Below are 25170 nucleotides of genomic sequence, written 5' to 3'. Positions count from 1 at the left end.
ACCATTTTTTTTAACCAAAAGTAAGACTGAATGCTCCTGAAAATGTCAAATGGTGTAACCACAAAAGAATGATAAATATTACATATTGTATCACCTACAGTGTATTTAAGTGGACTTATACTAATAATAACTTCATTTAAAAAATGTAAATGGTTCCTGATTGACATGATTCCCCAGATTAAATATAATATTTAGAACAATTGTATTCCATTACCTTTATTTAATATAAAAAGTTATAATGTAAGATCATACCAAACTAGTTGATATGGTGTTTTATTGTGAATTTAGCGTTTCTAAGCAAGTTGAATTATTTGGTACAAAGTTTTTATGGTTACATCACTTATGGCGCTTTTCCACTACACTGTTCCAGCACGACTCGGCTCGACTCGTTTTTTTTTTTGCGTTTCCACTAGGGATAGTACCTGGTACCTGGTACTTTTTTAGTACCTGCTCTGGTGAGGTTCCAAGCGAGCCGAGACGATACTAAATGTGACGTCAACAGACTGCCGGCCACTGATTGGTCAGAAGAGTTTTCGCTGGAAGAGTCATGAGCCGTCCCACACAAGAATCACACCCATTTTTAAATACCGGCAACAGCGATACAGCCATGCATACGGACACAAACAATGTCAATGACCTGACCATCAAAGTCAAGAGAATTTATAATAGTCATTATGGGAACCATGAACAAAATTTAATGGCAATTGTTGAGACATTTCAGTCTGGAACAAAGTGGTATAGTGACTGAGAGACCAACAGTAACCAACAACTGCAACTATCCAGAGAAATCTGGTTATTAGGTGTTGGGAAGGACTTTGCTTTACAATCTGGAGCTCCTTTAAAATTGGCTCATGTGTGAATAGGAGCAGGGTTGGGTATTCCGGGAAATCTGTACTACTAAGTTCCCATGTCAAGACCTAATAACATTTCTGGGAAAATGTAAATAAGGCTGTGTTAGGAATGAAAGCAGCAACATTGCAGGAAGGGCATGTAAAGGGTTACATTTGTCTGACAATAGGCACTTTTATGTGGAGTGCGAGAACCAATCACAAGACTGGATATGTCGGTGGTACTACAAGTTGGATTGGTTCAAATTTAGTTCAGTAAAATATATCTATCTCTGACAACATTTGAGGCGAGAAATCAAAAATGCAGTAACAGAATCTTGATTCATACTTGATCAGGACTTCCTAGTCTGAAAGTTTGATAGAAGTTTCTTGAGTTTTGCCTTTTTCTTCTGTTGAGTCTTATGGCAGTTGGTATCCATAACTGTTGCATTACCACCATCTGCTCTCCTGTCCATTTCCCCATCTATTCCAGCATTGCCGTGGCTTGTTTGAAAAGGTGCATGACGGAAATGTTCCTCAATGTTGCTCGCAGTAATTTACTAGGAACAATAGGGCTGTTTCCACTGCAGGAACTTCTGGGTAATTTTATGGGGCCGTGACCATTGGCGTGTCTCCATAGCAGGAACCTCCCCTGAAGGACAATCTCCCAAAACTTTTACAGGGACTAAACCAAAAATTCCTGGATGGGGCTTGAGGTTGACTCGATGCTGATTGGGTATATTCAAAGCGGGATGTTACATCAACAGAAAGTGCCAAAATAACAAAGATTATGCGACGATCGAAACTGTTGCAGAATGATTAGGTCACCTCCAGAGTCCGGTGGGTCCTATATCAAACGTCCTACTCTGCAATAGAGACACAACAGCTGAGACGACCGAGTGAAGTAAAGTTCCCACCTTCTAGATAAATTGTTCATGCAACTCTCTGGTTACAAACTTCATCACATCTTTATTTAGTCCATTTATCTACGCATTTCTTCTATCTGAATATGTAACTCTTGCATAGATTCAAACACCTGAAAGAGCCTGATTAAACTGGATATTCTTCATGAGTTCTACACATCCTGTAAACATTATGATTGGGATTTCTGTGATGATTCCTTATCACTTCTGCACTTTTAAATGCTTCCGAATGTGAAGTTCCACCTCAAAATCCTGAAAGCCATTCATAGGACTCATTTCTGAGACCGATACGCCAACATTAGCAAAATAAACAATGACTCATGAGCTAGATCTTGTCTTTATTTTGTTTGAGTTTCTGAAAGTATGGGCAGTAGAGCCATGACACAATACTCTGATAAGACACATAAAGTCTTGTAGAGTGGTATTTCCATACAGTGTGAAAGGTCTGTGCTGAATGTTGAGCAGTTTAACACCACAGAAATGTTATTAGAGAAGTCTAAAGGGAGAGTTTTTGACATGCCGTTAGCAGAAAGGTGGCTGAGCCTCATAATAGCCTCTCCAAGTGCCTTATTACCAGGCAACATGTGGTGATTTACATGACAGAGTTTTTGTTGTTGTTGCTTTCTCAGATTCACATGCCAGCAGCCTCCACCCACTATTGTTCTGTGGTGGGAGTAAGACAGTGCAGGGTGGTCGGGCAGAGGTTTAGATAGCGAGACCACCCAGACTTTACATTTGACCTCACCTCACCCCCCCCACCCCCCCTTCAGACAGATGAGATCCAGACGTCAGAGCTCACTAACATTAGGATTGAATTAACAGAGTGATAGAATGGCCCTCTGGTTCAAACCAGCAGGAATCATTGAATGTGATGCTGATATCAAAGCTCATGATAGCTACTGTTTATATAGCACCTTTCACACAGGCCGCTCCACTTTTAATGTGCTTTACAGGAAGCTGAAAAACACATAAATACAAATAGTTAAACAATGGCTGTCTGATTCATTTAAAACGTTAAAATATAGGGGATTAAAATGTGAATAAAAATAATAGGTGAAATCAAATAGATTAAACAAAAAATTGAAAATAAATGAAAGTCAGATAATAGCCACAAAGCAGAGGAAACTAAACTGCACCTGAAATATATTGTATATGTGTAAAGATGAACATTCTCTGCTCTGCTCTGGATATAAAAGCTGGAAATCTGCCTCACCAAAAACATCGGCCCTGCACTTTGAAACATGTACTCAGGAGGTTAACGCAGTAAAGGCATTTCATGTATGTACATTAGTGTAAGAGCATACATTCCTTTGTGAGCTAGGCAACTAATATCAACTGTGACTGAATTATCTGCTGAGTGTTGGTTGGATGATGAAGTAATCATCTTGTGTATGACGAAGTGCACTTTTCTCTTTTTCTGACATTTTACAGACAAATTGAATCTGAGGAATAATAAAAACTGATCATGGATATTTTGGTCAGTATGGCCCTGGTTAACTCATATTTTGGGGCAGTTTTTACACTAAATATTACACAGTGTAAAAGAGTGACTCATTGGATTTATTATGCCAATATCTGTGTTTTCTTTCAGGAAGCTGTGGAGCTGAGGCCTAAACAACAGCTCAATAAATATAATCTTTTTACTGTGTCTTTTCTCATGCAAGGTGAATGTTTTGATCTTCGCCTCCCTCTACTGTGGAAAACCTAGTTTATATATGAGCTTTAAGAGCTTTCCAGTTTTGACATGGCTGTTAATTGATGCGAGCTGTTTAAATACTGGACTTATTTTAGCTGTTTTATCTGCTTGTTTGCAAAAAAATCCTAACAGACAGAATAGGGTTGTTTGAATTGAACTGAACTGAATTGATACTGATGTAATGAAAAAAGTGGATAATGGTAGCTGATAATCGTTTACGGACAGGCAACACAGCACACTACTTTTGTTATAAATAAGGTAAAAAACAAATCATAAGTATATTTAACTTAGATACACATGTATAAATACACAAGTGCAGCCACAAGTTTGTACAGACACCACAAGTTAATAATTCCTCTGAAGTCTTAAATGTTAATAGAAGACAGCAGGAAGTTGTTACATGTTACATCGAGACAAATACTTGGAAGACAGAACATAAAGTACAGCAGCTGCTTCGTAGGTTGTTTCTGCTCTCGTGCTCTTTCTCTGTCGGGCAGCATGTGTGTGAATGTTTTACGTGTGGAGACAGAAAGTGCAGTATGAAATGATACAGGCAGGTGTGGCACTTCTGTGTAACTGGTGGGAACATGAAATTGCTCTCTTTTAGACAAACTGGTTCAGTGAGCATAACGGTTTTTTTGGGGTCAAACTAGACCTGGCTGATTGTGATGTTGAATATTCCATTAATATACCGTCATAATATACTGACATTTTGATCAGTTAAGCTTATTTATTGGCCAAATAAAACAGCTAGACTATACTTACCATGTAATTAGCCACATGGCAGCAATGATTGTTAAGAATTCATGAGTAAAATTTGTGAAAAATATTAATTTTTTTATGCAAATAATGTCACACCATAAGACACAAAACATTGACCACTATTGATGATGTCAGATACAGAGCTTTTTATCTAAAAATCCAAAAAGCAGAACTCACAAACCTTCCTGGTTGAGCATGGTCCTCTTCATCATCACGATGTCCAAATTATTGCCCGTCCAAAATACACTGTCGTCCATAAAGTTGGAATAATTTTGTTTTCAGACACAATCCTCTGTTTATTACTATTTACATTTTCATTGTGATATGTTTGGAAGAGATTGATTAATACAGTTTTGAGAAGATATACACTTTATCTGTCAAGAATGAATCTTTCAATGAAAGAGGTAAAAAATATTTTATTCCAAATTTATGGGCGAAAGTGTATATATGTTATAGTATCACTCCATATGATGCCATTTTATGCCACCAACAACTATGGTATTATCACATTATCATTTTTATTAGTATGTGACACATGGACAGTATTGTGTTATTGGTCATATCATATCAGTGGTGGGAAGTAACTGATGTTTTAGTCACAATAGCTTTCATATACAAGCTCCAGTAGTACTGAGAAGTGTAATTTTGAGGTCTTGAATGATGCTCACATGAGAAGAAGGAGCATATACAGGATGAATACCAACAACAGAACTAATCCTTATTGATTTTGTCTCCTGACAGAAGAGGCCACCAACACAAGGTCACAATGTTCATTATTCACCTCGCATCTGACATTCAGAGTGCTTGAGACAGCAACAAATAAAATCAACAGACTACATTAAATCAAACTGGAAAAACAAATCCATCAGCAGTGTATTATGTCATTTATGGTTTCTATATTTGTCCAAACAGCTGGAACAAAGACTGAAACTCCTCACTGAGGTGAGGTGAAATCATAAAATCCTTGCAAAACTATCCGCATCATTAAAATAATCATAACTGAGTGGGGCAGTTGAGCTGAGTGTCTGCTGCTTTAGCTGAGTGTCAGTAGTAAACTATCATCAGTCTCTTCCTCTCCGTGCAGTGTATTGTCCCCCGAGCTGACACTGTTATGAATTATGAATTCAAATAAAAAGCCTGGTGTCTCTCAAACCACTGTGTTCTACTGACCCATATCTGCAGCCTGCAGTTTTTTAACCCCTCTTTTTATTGTCGTCATATTTAAATTGCAGACAGTAATTTGAATATCTGACTGCAGTTGGTTACGTGTGCAGTATATATAGAGTTGGAATCATTGATGAAAAGTAAAGATAAGCATGTTGTGTTGGATGTCAGTCTTCATCCGCTTTGGGGAAAACATGGACCCAATTCACAGCTGCAAGCAGACACCTGTGTATTTGTTTGTTAGATTCTTGTTTCACTCATCACTACAAAGCATATTTTTTCACTTATTTCAAGTGATATCTATCCATGCTGATAGGTTTGGTTTATTTTGGTTGTGAGATATCTGTCTTCATCGTAAAATAATAGAGTTTGAATGGAGATCAGTTTGTGATGCAAACTATCTTTTAGTTTGATTTGATGCAAATCATACTATTTGTCACTAGGGGTGTGACGATACACTCAGCTCACGAGACGAGACAAGGCACGATATTGGGTTCACGAGACAAGACAAGATTTTAATTATATTTTTAAGAAAACTTCAATGAGGAAATACATGACTGTTCTTTTATTTAAAATTCACAAAATGGAAATTGAATTGAAATGTTTTAATTAATCATCTTGTAATGAATCACTTTAGTTCTACTTTCTAAATATATAATTATCATATGCGGTATGCAGCACTGTAAAAGGTTTCCCCATATAGATATTTTATGGATGGATCATTTTGGTATTTACATAACAACCATAAATACAAAAGTTACATACAATCACAAATACTAAAAAGTAAATTGTAAAGAGTAGAAACAATTCTAATATATAAATATAAATTAAATAAAGAATCCAATTACCACAAATTATAACATATCGCTAATAAAAAAACAGTAAATTGCACAAATCCTGTATCACACAAATACACAAGTAGAACAACATATAAATAGTGTTATAATTTGGTAGTGTGACTCATTTTACTTTTTGCATCATTAGGCTTCCATAGCTGCACTAGATTCCCTGCTCCTCCTACCTCAGGCTTTCAGTGTAGAGACCTGAGGTCAACTTACCACTGCTCCTCTCCTCATATCATACTGCTGACTGAGATCTTCTCAGCAGGTAGAAGCTGCAACAAGGTTAATGATCCACACGTGACATTATAAAAAGAAGACATGACGTGCAAATGATCGATAGAAAACTATCATATTTTTTTCTTTTCTTTTTTTTATTATAGCTTCGCGAGACAAAATTCACGTCAACGAGAAATATCGGCGCGTTTCGCTCGCGAGATCTCGTGGTACGAGATCTCGTAACACCACTATTTGTCAGCTGTTTTTAAAGATGATGCAAGTTTTCATTTTCCATTTACAGTGTGTGTTGTGTAGTTGTATTAATTTTAAGCAGAAAGTATTAACATAATAGTAGATATACAGTGATACCAGAAACTTTGCAATTACACATTTTAGTGCAGTTAATATATGATTTTGGTTCACTCCACATGTACCTCAGTAAAGTTGTCAAAACTACTACTAAAAATGATTTATCACATTTTTAAAAAGTAATGAAATGAACTGCAGACTTTCCACACAATTTAGCAGCGTGGTAATGATCCTAGAAATCATCACTAGCATCACATCAATAAGGAATTTAATTGGTATGAATAAATAAACTGATATCTGTGAACATTAATCAGACATCTGTATTTATGAGACAGAGAGCAAAACTCAACATGAAATAATTTGTTATTCTGTTTATAAAGATTTTCTATCTCTCCTGTTGGTCTGATTCTGTACTTTAAGATCCAAACTCCAAAGTGGAAGCTGGAGGATTAGTTATTTAGAAGTCTTTAAACGCATGCATATTTATGCCAATCCATTTTATAACTACATTTATTGCTTAGTTTATGTAAATTTGTAACAAGTTGAAAACTTATAAGCAGAAAACTGCAAAACATTCCAAATAAAAAGTGAGTTCAGAGCATGATCAACATCAACAAGATACATTTCAAAAGGCAAGAAGACAGAGACTCTGGATGTTTGATGGTGTTTCACACACTGTGTCTTAAATAATAAATGACAAGCAAAGAAAAACTTAGATTTATTAAATTGAATATTTTTGTGTTTTTCAGATCATGTGAGGCTGTTGACATCCGACTTTGCCACCAGTTAAAGGAAACTCATTAGCATAGCCTGAAGATACAGGTTACTGGACAGAGACGGGTCCAACCATGGCCGCCCATCGAATCAGAGCCACGACCAACAACAATGCTTCACTCCCTCGCTGCAAATCCGAGGGGACGCTCATCGATCTCAGCGAAGGAGTGTCGGAAGCCACCCTCAATGATGTCAAAGGTCAGCTTCTCAAACTAAAGAACGCAAGAAAAAACAAATCACCGCTGTGGGTTTTAATGGCATTCGAACCAGGCGATTAAAAGAATGTATAATGATGACGCCCTTGCAAGCGTTGCAGTTCATTTGTTATTCTTATTAACTTTGCAAATGTAGGCCTTAGAAATATATGTTCCAATCTTGTTTTAATCCTTCAATATTTTTTGCAAGAAATAAAAAATCTATTAAAGTCGAGGATATAAAATGCTGACTTTGGCACCCCCCATTAGCAGTATCAAAACATACCCTGTGGGAGACAGCAGTTTGCACCAATACTCCCCCTCACCCTATGTATCTGAAACAGGGACACTGAAATAAAATAGCTAAAAGTAACATAGACTGCACCTATTTCCCACCAGAATATTTTGAAAACTGCTAGAATATATATATTTGTATACATAGAAAAATCAAGAATAGATGTTGAGACCATATCATCCACCTCTACCTGATGTTGTTTTTTTCTAGTGCTTTCTCCCAGTGCCTTACGACTGGATGCTACTGCCTCCTTTGGCACTGCCAGGGAAGTCATTGCTATTAAGGACTATTGCCCATCCAGCTTCACCACCTTGAAGTTCTCTAAAGGGGACCGCCTCTACGTTCTGGACTCAACAGGAGGAGAGTGGTGGTATGCCCACAACAACACAGAGATGGGTTATATTCCTGCAGCTTATGTGCAGCCCATCAACTACAGAGACTCGTCCTTCAGTGACAGCGGGATGATTGACACTGTGGGAGACGGTAATGAGGAAGCAGCCAAAGAAATGGACCTTCTAGGAGAGTGGGCAGGGGTGATTTTGAAACCAACCACGTTCCAAAATGGAAATCCTTTTACAACAACCCATACCTCTACAAACCCTTTCCTAAATGGGGGAACTCAGAGCTCACTTGATCAGAACAGTAATGAGAAATCAGTTGACCTCCTTCTGTTTGACACGCTCACTCCATCAGTGCCCAACTCCACCAGCAACACTGCCGACATCAATGGTTTTGGCAGTGGCATTTTTAACCCTATTAGTCCCACTATAGGGGTGGGGCAAACACTGCGCAGGGACAACCCCTTTTTTAGAAGCAAAAGGTCCTACAGTTTATCTGAGCTGTCCATCTTGCAGGCTCAAAATGATGCCCCTCAGGCCTCCACAGGTTTCTTCGGCGGCCTTAAAGCACCAGCGCCAGAGCAGTTCCAGAGCAGGGAGGATTTCCGGACTGCATGGCTCACTCACCGCAAGCTTGCCAGGTCCTGCCATGACTTGGACTCACTGGGTCAGAACCCAGGCTGGGGCCAAACACAGCCCGTGGAGACCAACATTGTCTGCCGGCTTGACAGCTCAGGAGGCGCTGTCCAGCTTCCAGACACCAACATCAGCATCCACATACCCGAAGGCCATGTAGCTCCAGGGGACACCCAGCAGATCTCAATCAAAGCTCTGCTAGACCCGCCGCTAGAGCTGAACAACGACCGCTGCACCACTGTCAGCCCTGTGGTGGAGATCAAACTCAGCAACATGGAGACTAAAACTACCATTACCTTGGAGATGAAAGTGTCTGTTGTTGTAAAAATGGAGAGCAGGCAGACCACTGAAGTCTTGTGTGTCAGGAGTGATTGTAAAGAGGGACCTTATACCCCTATTCCTCAGGCGTACATGTATGGGGACACAGTCCAGGTGTGCCTGGATAACCTGGAACCCTGTATGTATGTGTGTGTCGTAGCACAGTCTCAGTCCCTATCTCCAGACTCCACAGTTTGGGAGCATGTGGTTAAAAAGATAACCCTTGGAGTATATGGTCCCAAACATATCCACCCCTCGTTCAAAACAGTCGTGGCCATGTTTGGACATGACTGTGCCCCAAAGACACTATTGGTGAGTGAGGCAGGCAAACAGGCACAGTCTGCACCACCAGTAGCGCTGCAGCTTTGGGGTAAACATCAGTTTGTCTTGTCCAAACCGCAGGACCTTCGTGTTGGGGTTTACTCCAACATGGCCAACTACGAAGTAAAGGCTAGTGAGCAGGCCAGAGTGGTCCGGGGCTTCCAGATCAAACTAGGCAAAGTGAGTAGGCTTGTCTACAACATTGCCTCACGCAACACCGATGATGTTTCCGATTTCACCTTAAGAATCCAGGTCAAAGATGACCAAGATGTTATACTGGCCCAGTTTTGTGTCCAGACACCAACTCCACCACCCAAATCAGGCCCAAAAACATCAGTGCAGCGGCGCTTCTTGAAGAAGAAGGAAGTGGGCAAGATTCTCTTGTCTCCTCTTGCCATTGCCACCAAATACCCTGTTTTCCAGGACAGGAGAATTAATAACCTTAAGTTTGGAAAACTAATTAAAACTGTCATCCGACAAACAAAAAATCAGTACTTGCTGGAGTACAAAAAAGGAGACTTTGTAGCTCTGTTGAGCGAGGAGAAGATCAAGCTGAAGGGCCAGTTGTGGACAAAAGAATGGTACATTGGATATTATCAGGGCAGAATGGGACTTGTCCATGCAAAGAATGTGCTAGTGGTTGGCAAAGTTAAGCCCATCTACTTCAGCGGGCCTGATCTTACAACTTCATTGTTACTGGAGCAGACCCTGAAGCCCTGCAAGTTCCTCACATACATCTACGCCTCTGTAAGAACTATTTTGATGGAGAACATCGGCAACTGGCGAGCGTTCGCTGATGCTCTTGGATATGTCAACCTGCCCTTGACGCATTTCTGCCGATCAGAGCTCGACAGTGAACCTGAGAGGGTTGCATCAGTGCTGGAGAGGCTGAAGGAGGACTGCAACAACGCAGAGAGCAAAGAGCGGAAGTCCTTCCAGAAAGAACTCCTGACAGTAAGTTACAGCTTTGGCATCCTCCTCTGTTCCAGTTACTTTGCATATTCTTCTAGTCAATGATTTGAGAAAATGCAAATTGTACTTCCCTGTTTAGAGTCTCTGTTGCATGTGTGTTTGTCCTTCATATTTGCAATTAAATGAGTGTGTTTCTGTCTGGTTCCTCCCTGTAGGAGATTTCTCTCTCAGAGCACAATTGTGCCTTTCTCTTGTTATCTTCTCACAGCTGCCTTAGGCTTTAGGCTTTAGGCTTTAGGCTGTGGTCCAGTCTGCTAATTCTGCAGGGAGAACAGTCAATAACTGCTGTGTAGGCATGAGAGTGTTGTGAGGACCTTAGGAGCAGTGGAGAGCAGCAGAATACTTTGTTCCCATATGAGCGTTTGTAGCTTGAGTTTAGGAGTTAGTGTGCAGTGCGTATACAAAATGCTGATCTTATAAAACCAATTGATTGCTCAGGCTGCGCTAATAATTTTCTATCTTTATGTGCATATGAATCAGAGTCCACGGGGATAAAACAACACAGTACAACAGCTCAATGAATCAGACCCTTAGTGTTGTGTTAACAGTATAAAGTAATAGAAATGGTACTACAGGCAACCTTAGAGCAGCAATATCACTGTGAATAAATGCCTTAAAAACAGATCCACGGGTAATTGTCATGTATAGATCACCATTAAACTCACAGTGCAACCTTTTTTGCTCTGACAGCAATGGTAGAACGGTGTACTTTTCCTAGAAACATTTTGCTGCAATGTGGAGATGTGTTCGCAGTTAGACAAAAGTCCTGTACATACTTCATGCTTCTCTCTTTTCAGTATATTCAGCTTTTCTTCAATGACAAAATGCTGAGCTGTAAATGTGCAAACCAACTCTGTCTGGCACCTCGTAGTGCAATCTCCAATCATGGAAATGTGGATTTCCATTGTAGTCTCAGGCCGTACAGATTCTCATCCTGAGAAACTGAAACACACTGAGCAGTCACATCATATTTAGTGTGACTTTTAGTGTTTATGGCTCGATGCTCCATAAACCGTAGCATTTTCATTTTTCCAGTTTTTAGTTTATGTGTCTGCGCCTCTTTAGAATACTACAACCTTTAGAGACAGTGGCATTAAGCTTCCCTTGTGCCTTTCTTCTGTTTCTACACTTGGTTTCTCTCTCAGTATATTCTACTGAGAGTCTCTGTCAGAGGTCATACAGCTGAAGTAACATTGAGCAGAAACACTGTAATTTATGCAGGGCTGTAAACACTAGTTAGAACCATTTATAGACAGAGAAACTGCAGTATGGAAAAGAACATAATAAAAGGTGGTGACTGAAAATATGCCCTTTTGGGGATTCAGTACTTTACAATCCATTTCTGAATATAGGTTGGCACTGTGTTTTCTGTTTCAGAATTACACCTAAATTACTGGTTACTGTGGGGACAATCAAAGCACGCAGCAATCCAGCAAATTTGAAATTACGAAGGCTCTTTGTTTAACCAGCACAAATATGCTGTTTGTGCCATTTGCAAACATCCAGTGTTTAGTTTTTGTCCCTTGAAAAAGTGGATTTGATTGCGTGTGTGGGCTCCAGAGTAGCTGAGTGTCAGATGAAATCCTCTTCTTCTTCCACTTCTCTTGCAAATGAACTACTTTCTATTTCAGAGGAGACAATTCTTATGATTTGGCAGTGTGTCATTTTGACATGGACGGAAGTCTATTTTTAGAAGAAACCGAACCAAATCAAAAGCACTGTGGTCATACCAGAGAGCTGCCTTTGTGCTCCAATGTCTGGATCTGTACATGTCTGCTTTGATTGTTCATAGAGAAAGAGATCATCAGCACTGTATGAACTCATAGTGTATTATTACAAATATACATTTTTGAATGCCTGCCTTCTCCTCAGTTAGGCTATTCATTTAACTTCTTCTCAGGTGAGTCTGTATATTTAGATATGATAACATTAAGAATGTGCAGAACATCCAACTATTTTAATAATGGCCACAGATGGCTCATATAAACCAGCGGAACAGTATGTGAATGCAACTACAGATGGGTGACAAATTAAAGGAAATCAAACTATTGCATAAAGGGTTCATGTAGCTGCAGGTTTTTATTCCAACAAAGCAGGAGCACACCAGGCTTGACTCATTTAATCAGCTGATCTCACTCTTCAGACAGTTGATTGGTTGAATCATGTGTGCTTTTGATTGGTTGGAACGAAAGCCTGCAGGCACACGGCCCCTTATGGAATAGTTTAGACATGTCTTATGCCGTAATGTGTTGGGACATCACATGCTGCCAGAACAGCTTCATTGCTCCTTGGCATCCAATCCTTGTTACATACACCAATGTAACAAAACAGGAGAACCTAAGATTGATAATGTCCATCTGTTCATCAGTGTAACTCTTTGGTTCAGAACAAACATCTCAACATACATCAAAATATTTCAAGTTACTGCCTAGCTGTACAGTCATGACATCTCTACAGCACCACCATCAGCACAGAAATGGCTCCACAGTGAGGTATTTTGAACATTTACAGCACCCAGAGGATGAATTCTAAATGTTTTAATGACCCTCTGACCTTTCCTCTAGTGTCACCATTAGGCCATACTTTCCACTTCTACACAAGAGATGGCATAATCCACTCATACACCTTTACCGTCAGGGTCAACTTTTGAACTTATAGATATTTAAACATTGAACATCCGACAATCTGCATTTTACCTGTAACATTTGAAACACTCAGAGTTGTTAAATTGTCTGCTTATAACTGTATTAAGTGACTTTATTTGCTACTGGAGGGCAGTGGGAACTACTGAAAGTTGCTAACTACTACCTGTTGCTCTGCAGATGTATTCCATTAGTATTGATTGAGTCATGTTTCTGTCAAACTCATCTCTGTTTTCCAACTCCAGAGAATACTATCTTTGTGCTGTGTGGGTCTGGGCAGTAGTGTACTGTCGGGGTTTTTCACTGCTGCTGATGAGAGCTGTGAGAATGAACCAAAACAAGTTAGAAGTCAGAAAACCAAACTGATAAGCCGAGAGATTGTGAACAGCTCTGAAGATGTGTGTGGAACCAAAAAGTCAAGTGATAATTCTCTGTGGGTTCAACACTAGCAACACCTTTTACATACACATACACATGTGATCAATAAAAATAATTGATCATAGCCACTTTAATGTTTACTTGACAGTCCTTTCAACAACCTTCTCCTTGCTTTGCGGCATGAGGTCTCACTTCAAACTGTTTTAAAATGAGGAGCACCTCAGCAGTGAAGGTTGAGATTGATCAGCTACCTGATGTACTGATGTTTCTCCCAGTAAAAACTAATCTGTTGGTAGGCTGAGCAGAAGGGAACAGAGTGCACCTCGAATCTAAAATATCTGATCAGGTGTTTGCATCAAATTTGCACAGCTGACATGTCATTACACTGCATGGTCTGACTTCTGGATTTTTTGCTTTAGTTTTTCCTTCTACTTTCCTATCGTTCTCTGTGCAGAATGATGCTGGTTAGAAGATGGACTTCCAGTAGATTTCTGTTAAGTGACCAGCGGCCAGGACTAACACCACACTGGTGGACATTAGAAAATGTGTTGAGGACGAACAAGGAACTTCCCCGGGATGTCTCTGGGACGAAAGGGATTTAATACATTATTTATTTATTCATTTGAAATTAGCACTAGGACTGGGCAATATGGGCAAAATCAAATATCACAATATTTTTGACTAAATACGTCGATATCAATATGTTGTCAATATTGTAGGGATGATTATGGTGCTTTTACAAAATATTTACACTATGAGATTTTTGATAAATAATCATCAGTAATGTGGATATAATGACTAAATGGATAAAGGCAGATAATACAACAGTCTGTTAAGCTCAGAAAATACATGTTTTACTGTAATACAGCCTTTAAAGCAGGAAAAGACACATGATACCATATCATGATATTACAATATCCAAAATCTATAATATATCCCAATATCGATATATCGATTTATCGCCCAGCCCTAACTAGCACTGATCTTCTCATGCTGTTGCTATAGTAACTATCACTTGCTACTCAACACAGACACCTATCCCTCGTTGCTGGTTAAACAAAACACGATGTGAGTTTATTAGCTCAAACATACATGTGGACCATTTCATTAAGTTGTTGTGCTCTTTTCTGTTACAGTATAATCTAAGCTTTAAACACTTATCAGACATAGTTTGTACATGGATAGTATAGTGATGAATACAGTAGTTATATTGGCTCGCACAGCTCAGGTCATAGGTCAGAAATGAACATTGTGATTAATAGTGAATGAGTTGCAGGTGGTTAAATAATACATCACTTAAGAGGAAAATATGAATTGAAGCTGCAGTCTGCTGCTGCTCAGCTTCATTTTTCCATCAAACATGAATTATTGACTCACAACAAAGTAAACTAACAAAGAGGAATACTGAGAAATTGGAGCAGTCAGCATGTTACAGTCGTTCCAGACATCATGAGTTAGGAGCAGAAACAGGCAGCATATGTAGTTGCTACATAAATATGAAACTGTATAACAAAAACAGAGTTCAGCATGGAAACATTCACAATTACAGAAAGCAGCATCTCTAATCTTTTAAAGTAAATCCTTATAGAAAACACTCATACATCAGCAGTGATTTCGGTAGGGCCGGGCCCGCCAGGCCAACTCTCCCTTACTTTACAAAGTAAAGAAACAACGTTTTAATTTTGGGATGGTTACATTTGTTTATTCAGCGTGGTTCCGGGATGCACCGCTAGGGTTACATAACAGTGTGATGTGTCTGATGTGAGTGTGGTAGGTTTGTGGGGAGGTAGTGCTGTTGTTGTTGTCAGCGGATGATGGAATGGATCCAGGTTGTGTGTGATGAATCGCATGCCTGCAGATGTTTCCTGCCTCATTGTTCAGAAACTAAACAGAAGCTCCAGTTGGGGACCTGCGGGCGCCTCCTTGTCCTTCCCATAATATCTCCTTGACCCAAACCCCTTCTGCACATAGGACCAGTCACAGACTCTTAAACTGTATGCAGGTGAATTCTGTTAGTATGACAGGAGATGATTTGTTCCCCCCAAAGATGATTCGTGGTCATCCATTATTCATATTGATCATAATTAACTATTAATCAAGCATTCATTTCATTTTAGTGCACAAATAAGGATGTGAGTAATGGAAGTTTTGTGCTCTGATGGTAAATATGAAGCCGGTTATCTTAGCTTAGCGTAAAGACTGGAAACAGGAGGACACTGTTAGCCTGGCCCTGGAACTACCATCACCTCATATTATCAGCTTCATATTTAATAGACAGAGAGACATGTTGAACTGCTCCTTTAAAACAGAATTGTATTTCTTCACAGGCTGTTAGATTTAGACAAAATGCAACATAATCTAAATGAGTTAATTTCCTTTTCTTTCTTTTTTAAGGCTCTGTAGGTAGTTTTGCCTTTATTGTACAGTAGCTGTTGGACAGTGTACAACGAGCAATAAAGGTCATAATGTAAAATACAATCATTGTTCATTCTTGGGGAGCGTTTTCCATTTAAATATGTCATTTCAGTGCTGTTAAAGCATGACTGGTAGTCCTCATTTGTGTAATGTGATAACATTACTCATGAATGGGTAATTCTGGACGAGTCTTAACAGGCTCTCATCCTCTGTGTGTGTCTCTCAGGCTGCCGCAGATATTTTTGTAGATATAAAGGAGAAATTAAAAAATGCAAAACAAGAAGTAATCCACCCCATCTCTCTCTCTCCCTCGATGAATGAACCCTAACCATGTTCATTTGATGGACTTGTGTTGAAGGTTTAGAAAATAAACTGGTAATGGTTACCATGGTTATTATCTTAATGTAGTGTGCTAGCATGCTAACGTTGGCTAATTAGCAGTAACAGTAAACAAAAATACAGCTGTGGCTCATCATTAGTTTTGATCATAAAAGTATTGGTTCAATGATATATTTTTGACTTGATGGTGATGCTTTATGAAAGTTAAGGGAACACACTGTATGCTAATAAATAATCCAGAGTGATACTAGCATCCCTAGAGCTACCCTGCTAGCATGGCTACAACCAATCAATGCCATTATTGATTCTGCTTATCAGTCTAATTCTTTATAGATTCCATTATCAATTCCTGATCAGTTTTTTGTGTTTAAAAAAGTTGGTCTACACAGGTTTCAGTGACAACTAGGGCTGGTTATCATTTAGTTAAGTTATGATATCAGTACCAATCCTAGTACCCTTAAAGTGATACTGATACCAGCTGAGTGCTTCATTAGATACCCATTCCACATTTAGGTCTCAGCGTGTAGTGTAGACACACTTTAGAGCGTTTAGGTGGCATCTTGGCTACTGAACTCAAATTCACCACGACTTCACCACTACAGATGGGTTGTAGCTGCTGTGGCAGTGGACCAATCACATGTTGCATTAAAGCCAAGAACGCTTGTGTTGATTGGCTGTGATCAAGGTCATACAAACAGTCTAATAAACAGTCGACAGATCGATTACAGGTATCGTTTGAGGGGAGACGTTTTGATAATACTTGGTATCGATTTATTTCGGTTGATACCTTAAAGGGATACCTTAAAGGTATCAACCGAAATAAATAATATCTAGTACTGATACCCAGCTGTAGTGACAATGCAAGTGTTTTATTATCTGAATTCAGTCAGCACAACACACCTGAGCATCAATAAGAGGAATCAATAAGCTCAGAGGCATATGATTCTGATGATTCAGACAATTTGGAACCAGTTCTTGATTCCCATCCCGAGCTACAACCTAATAGTATGCATTTATAAAGAACAACAGTAATGACTTTGATGTGTTCATTGGATAATATATCTTTTTTCTGCTTATATGATGATTATATGATACAATCTTTATTGTGTGTATTATCTTTGTAAATGGAGCCTGAAAATGAACACTGACACCAGACTCATTGATTCAGAAGCGAGTCACTACTTTCTGTCCCACATGACATGAATAAGACTGAATCCCACTGTGAGCTTCTCTCCAGCACTCTCAATCCCTCCCATCCAAGTGAAGAAAGAGAAGCACCAGGGGAAACCCTCCTCCTCCTCCTCCTCCTCCTCCTCCTCCTCACCCCTGATCTTCCTCTTCTTGTTGCAGACAGTGAACAGACTACAGATTCCATAAAAATCTTCAACCACGAGACCACAGAGGTGGAACTTTGTTGTATCTCGGTGCTAAAAGGGGGATTTTCATTTTCAAAGCTCTCGCTGGGCTCGGCAGTGAAGCGTCCGGCCCTCCTGAATTATTTGCAGTGAGATCAGAGTGGCAGATAGAGCCTGAGAATAATAACAACATCCTATTTCTGGAGGAGGCCACCAAGGCCCATTATGTGCGATTAGCTTTCTGCTTTGCCATTTTTGTACACAGATTTTTTTCCACCATCCATTTTTCTCCTTCCTCTTTTTTTTTTTTCCTTCACTTCCTCTCCCCCCTCCTCCTCCTCCTCCTCCTCCTTCAATGACTGGGTGTGGCGAGCTGCTGCTTTTGGAATAACTGACTGAACAACAGATCAGTCACTCAGGAGATTTGGCCTTGTTTGGGAATGTGCGAGTCCTTTCAGTTTAACAAGAATGAGGAGAGTTTCCACAAAGGGTTAAATGTCAAAACCTGCAATCTGTAATATCTTCCAACATCCCCAGGTGTCATATTTTGAGATTGAGGGTCACTTATGAAATAAAAAAAAAAAAAAAAGGTAAATAGACAAGAAAGAAGTGGCTTTAAAGGAAAAGTGGGGGGGAAAACCTGGAATGAAACTGCAACGCTAAGATGAGGCGGTGAGGCTGCAAATGGGAGAGGTGGAGGAAGTCAGATGGAAAATGAAGACGGGATAGAAAAATAATAAAGAGAAGATTGAAGCGGAGAGATTGAGTGTCAGCTTTGTAGTAAAAAGAGAGAGAGGAAAAACAGACAGAAAGAGGAAGACGAAGAAACAAAGTCATTTATCACAAAAACCTCAATGCCGCTCATACCCGCACTTTAGTTTTCTTCTAATAAGAAAAGAGGGGGACTGTGTGTGTGTTTCTGTGTGTGTGTGTGTGTGTACATGTCTGAATCGCCTGCTTCAATCCCACATCAACGTTATCTCTGAAAATATGTCTGCAGGAATTTTCTTCTCGTTTTGACAAGCAGATGATTTATGCAGCGGGGGGAGCTGCGGGGCTTCAGCGCACTGATTGCTGAGCTGGTGAAACAAACTCTGTGGCATTTAACTAAAGCACACACACACACACACACACACAAACACACACACAGATTCCCATAACCAGTCTGTAGATCAGCTGACATTTAAGAAAAACACTGCACAGCATTTCATATTCCTCCACAGTCTCACTATGTTGTTGCAGTGTGTAGCAGACAGTGTGTGTATGCAGCTGTGTCCAGTACACTGTAATTATTTAATAAATGCTTTACAACACGCCATCAAAAAATTTACAGCGCAACGTTTCCAACCGCTGTGACACGCCAGGAAAAAAAGATGAAAGTTCAGCTTCACAGAACTTAAAGCTGTGAGCAGAGAGCTGGACCTCATCGCGTCATAAAAACAGCACGTTTAACACACGCTGTGCTGTCATTAAATGTTATCTGCTGCTCTCCTGCTCTGAGTGTGAGAGTTAGTGTCGCCATGACAACTTAGCAAACTCCATCCTCTAATGAAGTCCATGAGTTGTGGTTAAAAGGTCTGAAAACGCTAGTAAGTGTACCCCTGAGATAAGATTAGTTGTTCTTTTTATCATCAATCATGTTTTTTAACCCTTTGAGCACTTTAATATCCAGCTTTACACTGCATGCCTTATAGCCTGAGATTGATGACATGTATCAAACTTGTCTTAAACACTAATTTGCCATGTCAGTGGTGTTATATCTGTTCCAGGACACATTTGATCATATCAATACATCACTGATATTTATCATTAATTGTGGATGGCTGTAATTCAGGAGGTAGAGCTGTTGTCCACTAATCGGAAGATCGGCAGTTTGGTTCCCGGCTCCTCCAGTCCACATGTCGATGTGTCCTTGGGCAAGATACTTTACCCTGAATTGCTCCTGATGGCAGTTTTTGTTTTTTATTTTTGATTGATTTTGTTTAGACTTATGGGACTACCATTCCCATCATGCTTTGGGGTTGTTGCAAATAGGAAGTGTAATGTTACCATGTGAGTCAGGTGAGCTTTGCCTGAGCCCTGATTTTATATCCTGTATTTCTCAATAGTGATAGATTTGATTTGATTAGATTTTTTTATCACTTATTACAAGAATACTATTGTGTCAATTTTGAATTTACCCCTAGGGGGATCAACAAAGTTTACCCTTACCCTTACCTTACTCTTATTTATTAATTATTTATCAGACATGCACCTGATTCATCTTTTTTCCCCTCTTCAGTCTTTTTTTTCCATAAGTATCTCTGGACTGTGAGCATGAACACATGGAAAAACAAACAAATAAACAAACAACACTGTGCTGTACAATAATAAACTACTCTAACTGTGTTGAATACACACCAGCATGTCTCTTTCCCTGGAAATAAACACCAGCAGTGTTTGTATCACACATATTATTCACAATATCAGCTATTCTTTCATTTTAAATAGAAATACATGTAGTGTCTCTTACATGGTGTTAGATAGATAGATAGATAGATAGATAGATAGATAGATAGATAGATAGATAGATAGATAGATAGATAGATAGATAGATAGATAGATAGATAGATAGATAGATAGATAGATAGATAGATAGATAGATAGATAGATAGATATACTTTATTGATCCCAAACTGGGAAATTACAGTGTAGCAGCAGCATTACACGGACACATAGTGGGGATTCATATACTACGATATACTAAATACGGTAACTATACATACTAAGATAGCAAAATAGCAATAGTAAATTAAATAAAATGTAATGTGTAATGTACAAAAGTATATACAACAGATTGGCAGTATTACTTTAGTGCAAAGTAAATGTGCGATGTGTGTAGGAAATAAAGTGCGCAGTGACTGTAAGTTATGACCAGAGTTTTTTTAGCTGTTATTCTGCAGTGTGATGGCATAAGGCAGGAAAGATTTCCTGTATCTGTCCCTTCGACAGCGGAGCATTATGGGATGGTTGTAGCCAGCTTGTTGCTAGGCTAGCTAGTTTCTTCATGCTTGTTTACAGTGTGTCAGTCACTGTTAATAGTATTTGTGACGGATCATATAACATGTTTTACTGCTGCTGAGACACGTCGAAAGCGCCTCACAAGGTCGACTATAGAGACAAACCATGGGGCAGAATCATCTGTCCGTGGATACATTGTAACCATGGAAACAGACAAACACCTGGATAACTTTTCGTACAGAAGAAAAAGGTTAAGTTTGATGTATTTATGAGGCAAAATCTGCATTTATAAAGGTTATCTGAGTGGATTTATGGAGGTTTAAGGACATGCAGACACTGGAATTCAAATGGTTAATAAACTTGTATCATTGGCAGTATTTGTTAACACCCATAAGCTCATACAACCTCCCACGTTCATGATGTTTGTGTGGAGGATTCAGATTCACATTAGACCTGCGGTTAGGTGGGATCTGGAGGAAGACTGAATAGACTGAAGCAGGGAGTGATCTGAAGAATGATTGATTAAGTCACTCACATTCACTCTGTGTGTTAGCGCTAGAGAGGTTTAGTGGCAGTGATGTCTTCTCTAAGTCTTGGCACACTTCCAGCACCAGCCTCCGAGAATGTGTTAACCAACTTCTCTTAGCAGACAGGCTCAGACAGGACACACCACACCTACCTCTGAGAGCTCATTTCATTCTCATAATTAAAACCTTTCAGACAAATGAAAAAGGTGGCAGAACCCAGCAGGACGATGTCTCAGACTCTCCAGATCTTACTGATGTTTAATTATGAAGAATACAAAGTGCCATATTGGAGGGTGCAAAGATAGTTTGCCTGAGCTTAAAAAGATTTATGGGTCAATGACGTGATGCAACCCAGTGTCCAGTTGGTGTATTTAAAAAAAAAAATCTGATTACATACAGGACAATAAATGTGAACTAAAATGTGGAATAAATATAACCCACTTTTGGAGTGCAACAAAATTACTTTTGACAAATTTTACATCATTTGTCAGAACTTATATAGAAAAAATGGTTGTTTTTAGGATATGTCCTGCTCAATATTGACAAAATGCATTAACATTTAAATGAAGAAATACTCTTTATACTATTTATCATTCTTATAGAGAATATATTAGAGGATTATGGCACAAATGTCTAAGTGGTGTAACCATAAAAATATAAAAATTGAATACAATTGTTCCAAATATTAAATGTATTCCTAGGAATCATGTCAATCAGGAAAAGTAATTATTAGTATAAGTCCACTTAAATATACTGTAGGTGATACAATATGTAATATTTATCATTATTTTGTGGTTACACCATTTGACATTATCAGGAGCATTCAGTCTTACTTTTGGTAAAAAAAAAAAAAATGGTGCAAATGTCATTTCAAATGATATAAAACCAACAAAAATACTAAATGTACATTTTAACAAACCTGATGCTGATTTTTGAATTGATCATCTTACAAACCCTTATTTGTCACTGACCCATATCTTTAGGTCCTGATTCCAGAAAAGAGCTCTAATTGTTGCTATGGACACCAGCTTAATGTTGATTCAGTATCTAAATATTTGCCTGACACTGTCAATCAAAGTGGAAATGATGTTGGAATAGAGGAAGCATCACATACACACCCAGCAGCACTCTCTCCGCTGAATGACTTAAAGTCACTGTTTGACAGGAAATGGGCTCCTTTATTTTGGCAGGGATTTCCTGTGGTTGTTTAGTGAGGAAACAGGTGCTGTTCAGAGGCTTATCTCCCTGACTGCCTACATACAAACAAATACTCTGTGTGTCTCCATCACAAGCAAAGGGGGAAATCAAACTCTACTTCACTTCAGTTGAATTTTTTTTTCTTTGATGAGAGTAATTTGGTGGCATTCCTAAAGTCGACAGCGTGTGATTGGCCCAGAGCCAGAGTTGCTATCCCATCCTCCGGTTCTTGTCTCAGAGTGAGAGAAAAGGCTGCCGGAGCATGGCATCGAAATTCCAACCCCCCCTCCACCCTCTTCCCCCACCCCTTCCCCTTCATATCCTGTCGTTCCACACATTCCTGCACATGGAACCCAAGGCCCGAACTGGAGCTTTAAATTCACCTTCGCTCTGTTGAGTCTGTAAATCAGAAGCTGTATCAGAGAGGGCCAGACCCTCTGTGGGGTTTGTGAAACTGAGATGACTTTTGTAAAGTCAGGACATTTTTGGAAAGTGGGTAAACTTTTGTAAAGTAAAGACATATTTGGACAGTTTTTTGTATAGTGGGCTAACTTCTCTTCCTTCTATCTGCTTCTCACTTCTTCAAATGGCTGTTTAAGAGTTAATACTCAGTTTTAGGGTTAAGATTAGAGCTTTGGGTTAGTCATGGAGCTGTGGTGTGGTGGTTCAGTTTCTTCTCTGTCCCACAGTCCAACCTTAAAAGTGTGTGTGTGGGGGAGGGGGGCACAGCCTCTGATTTTTGCTTTTTGGTTGACTTGGATGAAGAAATACAATGAGCTGAGTCAGTATAATAAGGTAACTATACAGTTAGGTCCATAAATATTTGGACACTGAAACAAGTTTTGTTATTTTACCTGTTTACCAAAACCTATTCAACTGACAGCTATATAATGAATATGGGTTTAAAGTGCACACTCTCAGCTTTAATTTGAGGGTATTCACAAAAGTATTTAGGAATTACAGCTCTTTAATATGTACCACCCACTTTTTGAGGGGACCATAAATAATTGGACGACTGATTTAAAAGCTGTTTCATGGACAGGTGTGGACAATTCCTTTATTATTTCATCATCAATTAAACAGGTAAAATGTCTGGAGTTGATTCCAGGTGTGGTCTTTGCATTTGGAAGCTGTTCCTGTGAACCTTCCACATGCAATCAAAAGTGTTCTCAATGCAAGTTAAACAGGCCATCCTTAGGCTGCAAAAACAACAAACATTCCATCAGAGAGATCTCAAGTACATTAGGAGTGTCCAAATCAACAGTGTGGTACATTCTGAGGGAAAAAATGAACTGGTGACCTCAGTAACACAAAAAGGGTTAGATATACTGTCTGCTCAGATTCAGCCTAATTCAGCAAAACTCATTGGACCACGCTTCACAGTACAGATGGACAATGACCCAAAACATACTGTGAAGGCAACCAAGGAGTTTGTTAAAGCAAAGAAGTGAAATATTCTGTAATGGATGAGTCAATCACCTGATCTCAACCCCATCACCTGTGTGTGTGTGTGTGTGTATGTGTGTGTGTGTGTGTGTGTGTGTGTGTGTGTGTGTGTGTGTGTGTGTGTGTGTGTGTGTGTGTGTGTGTGTGTGTGTGTGTGTGTGTGTGTGTAAATGTGGTATTATATAAATATCCATTAGTGCACATGCTTTTGTATTTGCATGTGGAACATTTGTATTTGCAAATCTCCTCTGACGTGCAGCAGCAGCAGACTGAGTCTCCAGTCTCTGTGCAGAGTTGATGGAGACAGAGAGGTTGCAGGGTCTGATGGGAGGAGCCAGTTATACCCAAACAAACAGGAGATATATTAGCACATTGCATTTTTCTCTCTCTTTTTATATTTGGTCTCAGTAGGAATGGAGGCTGAAGATGAAGATGTTGTTTGACAGTTTAAACTTTGATCCACTGTGAGAGAGCTGATTACCATTCATTATATAACCCTGACCTCCTCTCTGACTCCCCCTTTAGGAGAAACTGCAGCTAAAACATCACCAGCAGGATTTCACTTCATTCTAACTAAAAACTCTATCACTGTAGGAGGCGTCTTCCTCCTCTCCTCATCCTCACTTCAGATGTGACATAAATCCTGAGCGCTGCTGCTGAAGCAACACGAGGCTCTTATTTCTATTTAAACCAGAAAGCATTTGAAAAATGCAGAAAGCTGAGATTTGCAGGGGGTGAAGTGGGTAGAGGGGGGTTGGAGAAGCAGGCTTTGGAAAATTACAGAGGATCAAGTCAGTGGAACGAAACCTGTAGATGTACATTTATTAGTCTCTTTGTAGTGTGTAGTTTTAGTCAAATTTGACTGAACTCAATGAACAGTTTCATCTGCAGCAGACTTGTTAATGATTCATTGTGGTCCTCTCTTTTACCCTGTCTACTGAGTCTCACTCAGAGCTCATGTGTGATTTGTTTTCACACTTTTAGCCCCACATGAATCCAGGATTTTAATCTGGATTCATTTTTAATACCTCCATCATTTCAAGCTGTTCATCTTCTCAAGTTCTTCTAATTTACTACTGTTTTTATTTATGTACAGTATCTCAATCAGAAGGCTTCCTCTGTCCTCTCTCTGTAGGCTCTGTTGAAGATGGACTGTCAGGGTCTTGTGGCCAGACTGGTGATGGACTTCGTCCTTTTGACCACGGCTGTGGAGGTAGCTGGACGCTGGAGGGAGCTGGCCGAGAGGCTCGCCAAGGTTTCACGCCAGCAGATGGACGCTTATGA

The 25170-nt window shown here is 39.5% G+C and overlaps 1 protein-coding gene across 1 annotated transcript in view; it reads left to right on the top strand.

Moving 5' to 3' along the window:
- Nucleotides 1-25170, top strand: part of LOC133993354 (SH3 domain-binding protein 4) — a 49653-nt gene that overhangs the window by 17356 nt on the left and 7127 nt on the right. Inside the window, exons 2-4 of the mRNA XM_062432268.1 lie at nt 7489-7711; nt 8213-10569; nt 25022-25170. The exon at nt 25022-25170 is cut by the window's right edge and continues 40 nt beyond it. Coding sequence (XP_062288252.1) covers nt 7588-7711; nt 8213-10569; nt 25022-25170 — 2630 coding nt within the window. The 5' untranslated portion in view covers nt 7489-7587. The remainder of the gene's footprint in view (nt 1-7488; nt 7712-8212; nt 10570-25021) is intronic.

This window comes from Scomber scombrus, chromosome 13 (assembly GCF_963691925.1).
Source record: "Scomber scombrus chromosome 13, fScoSco1.1, whole genome shotgun sequence".
NCBI lineage: Eukaryota > Metazoa > Chordata > Actinopteri > Scombriformes > Scombridae > Scomber > Scomber scombrus.
Note: the sequence above shows the minus strand (reverse complement) of the source record. Positions and strands in the feature narration are given on the sequence as shown.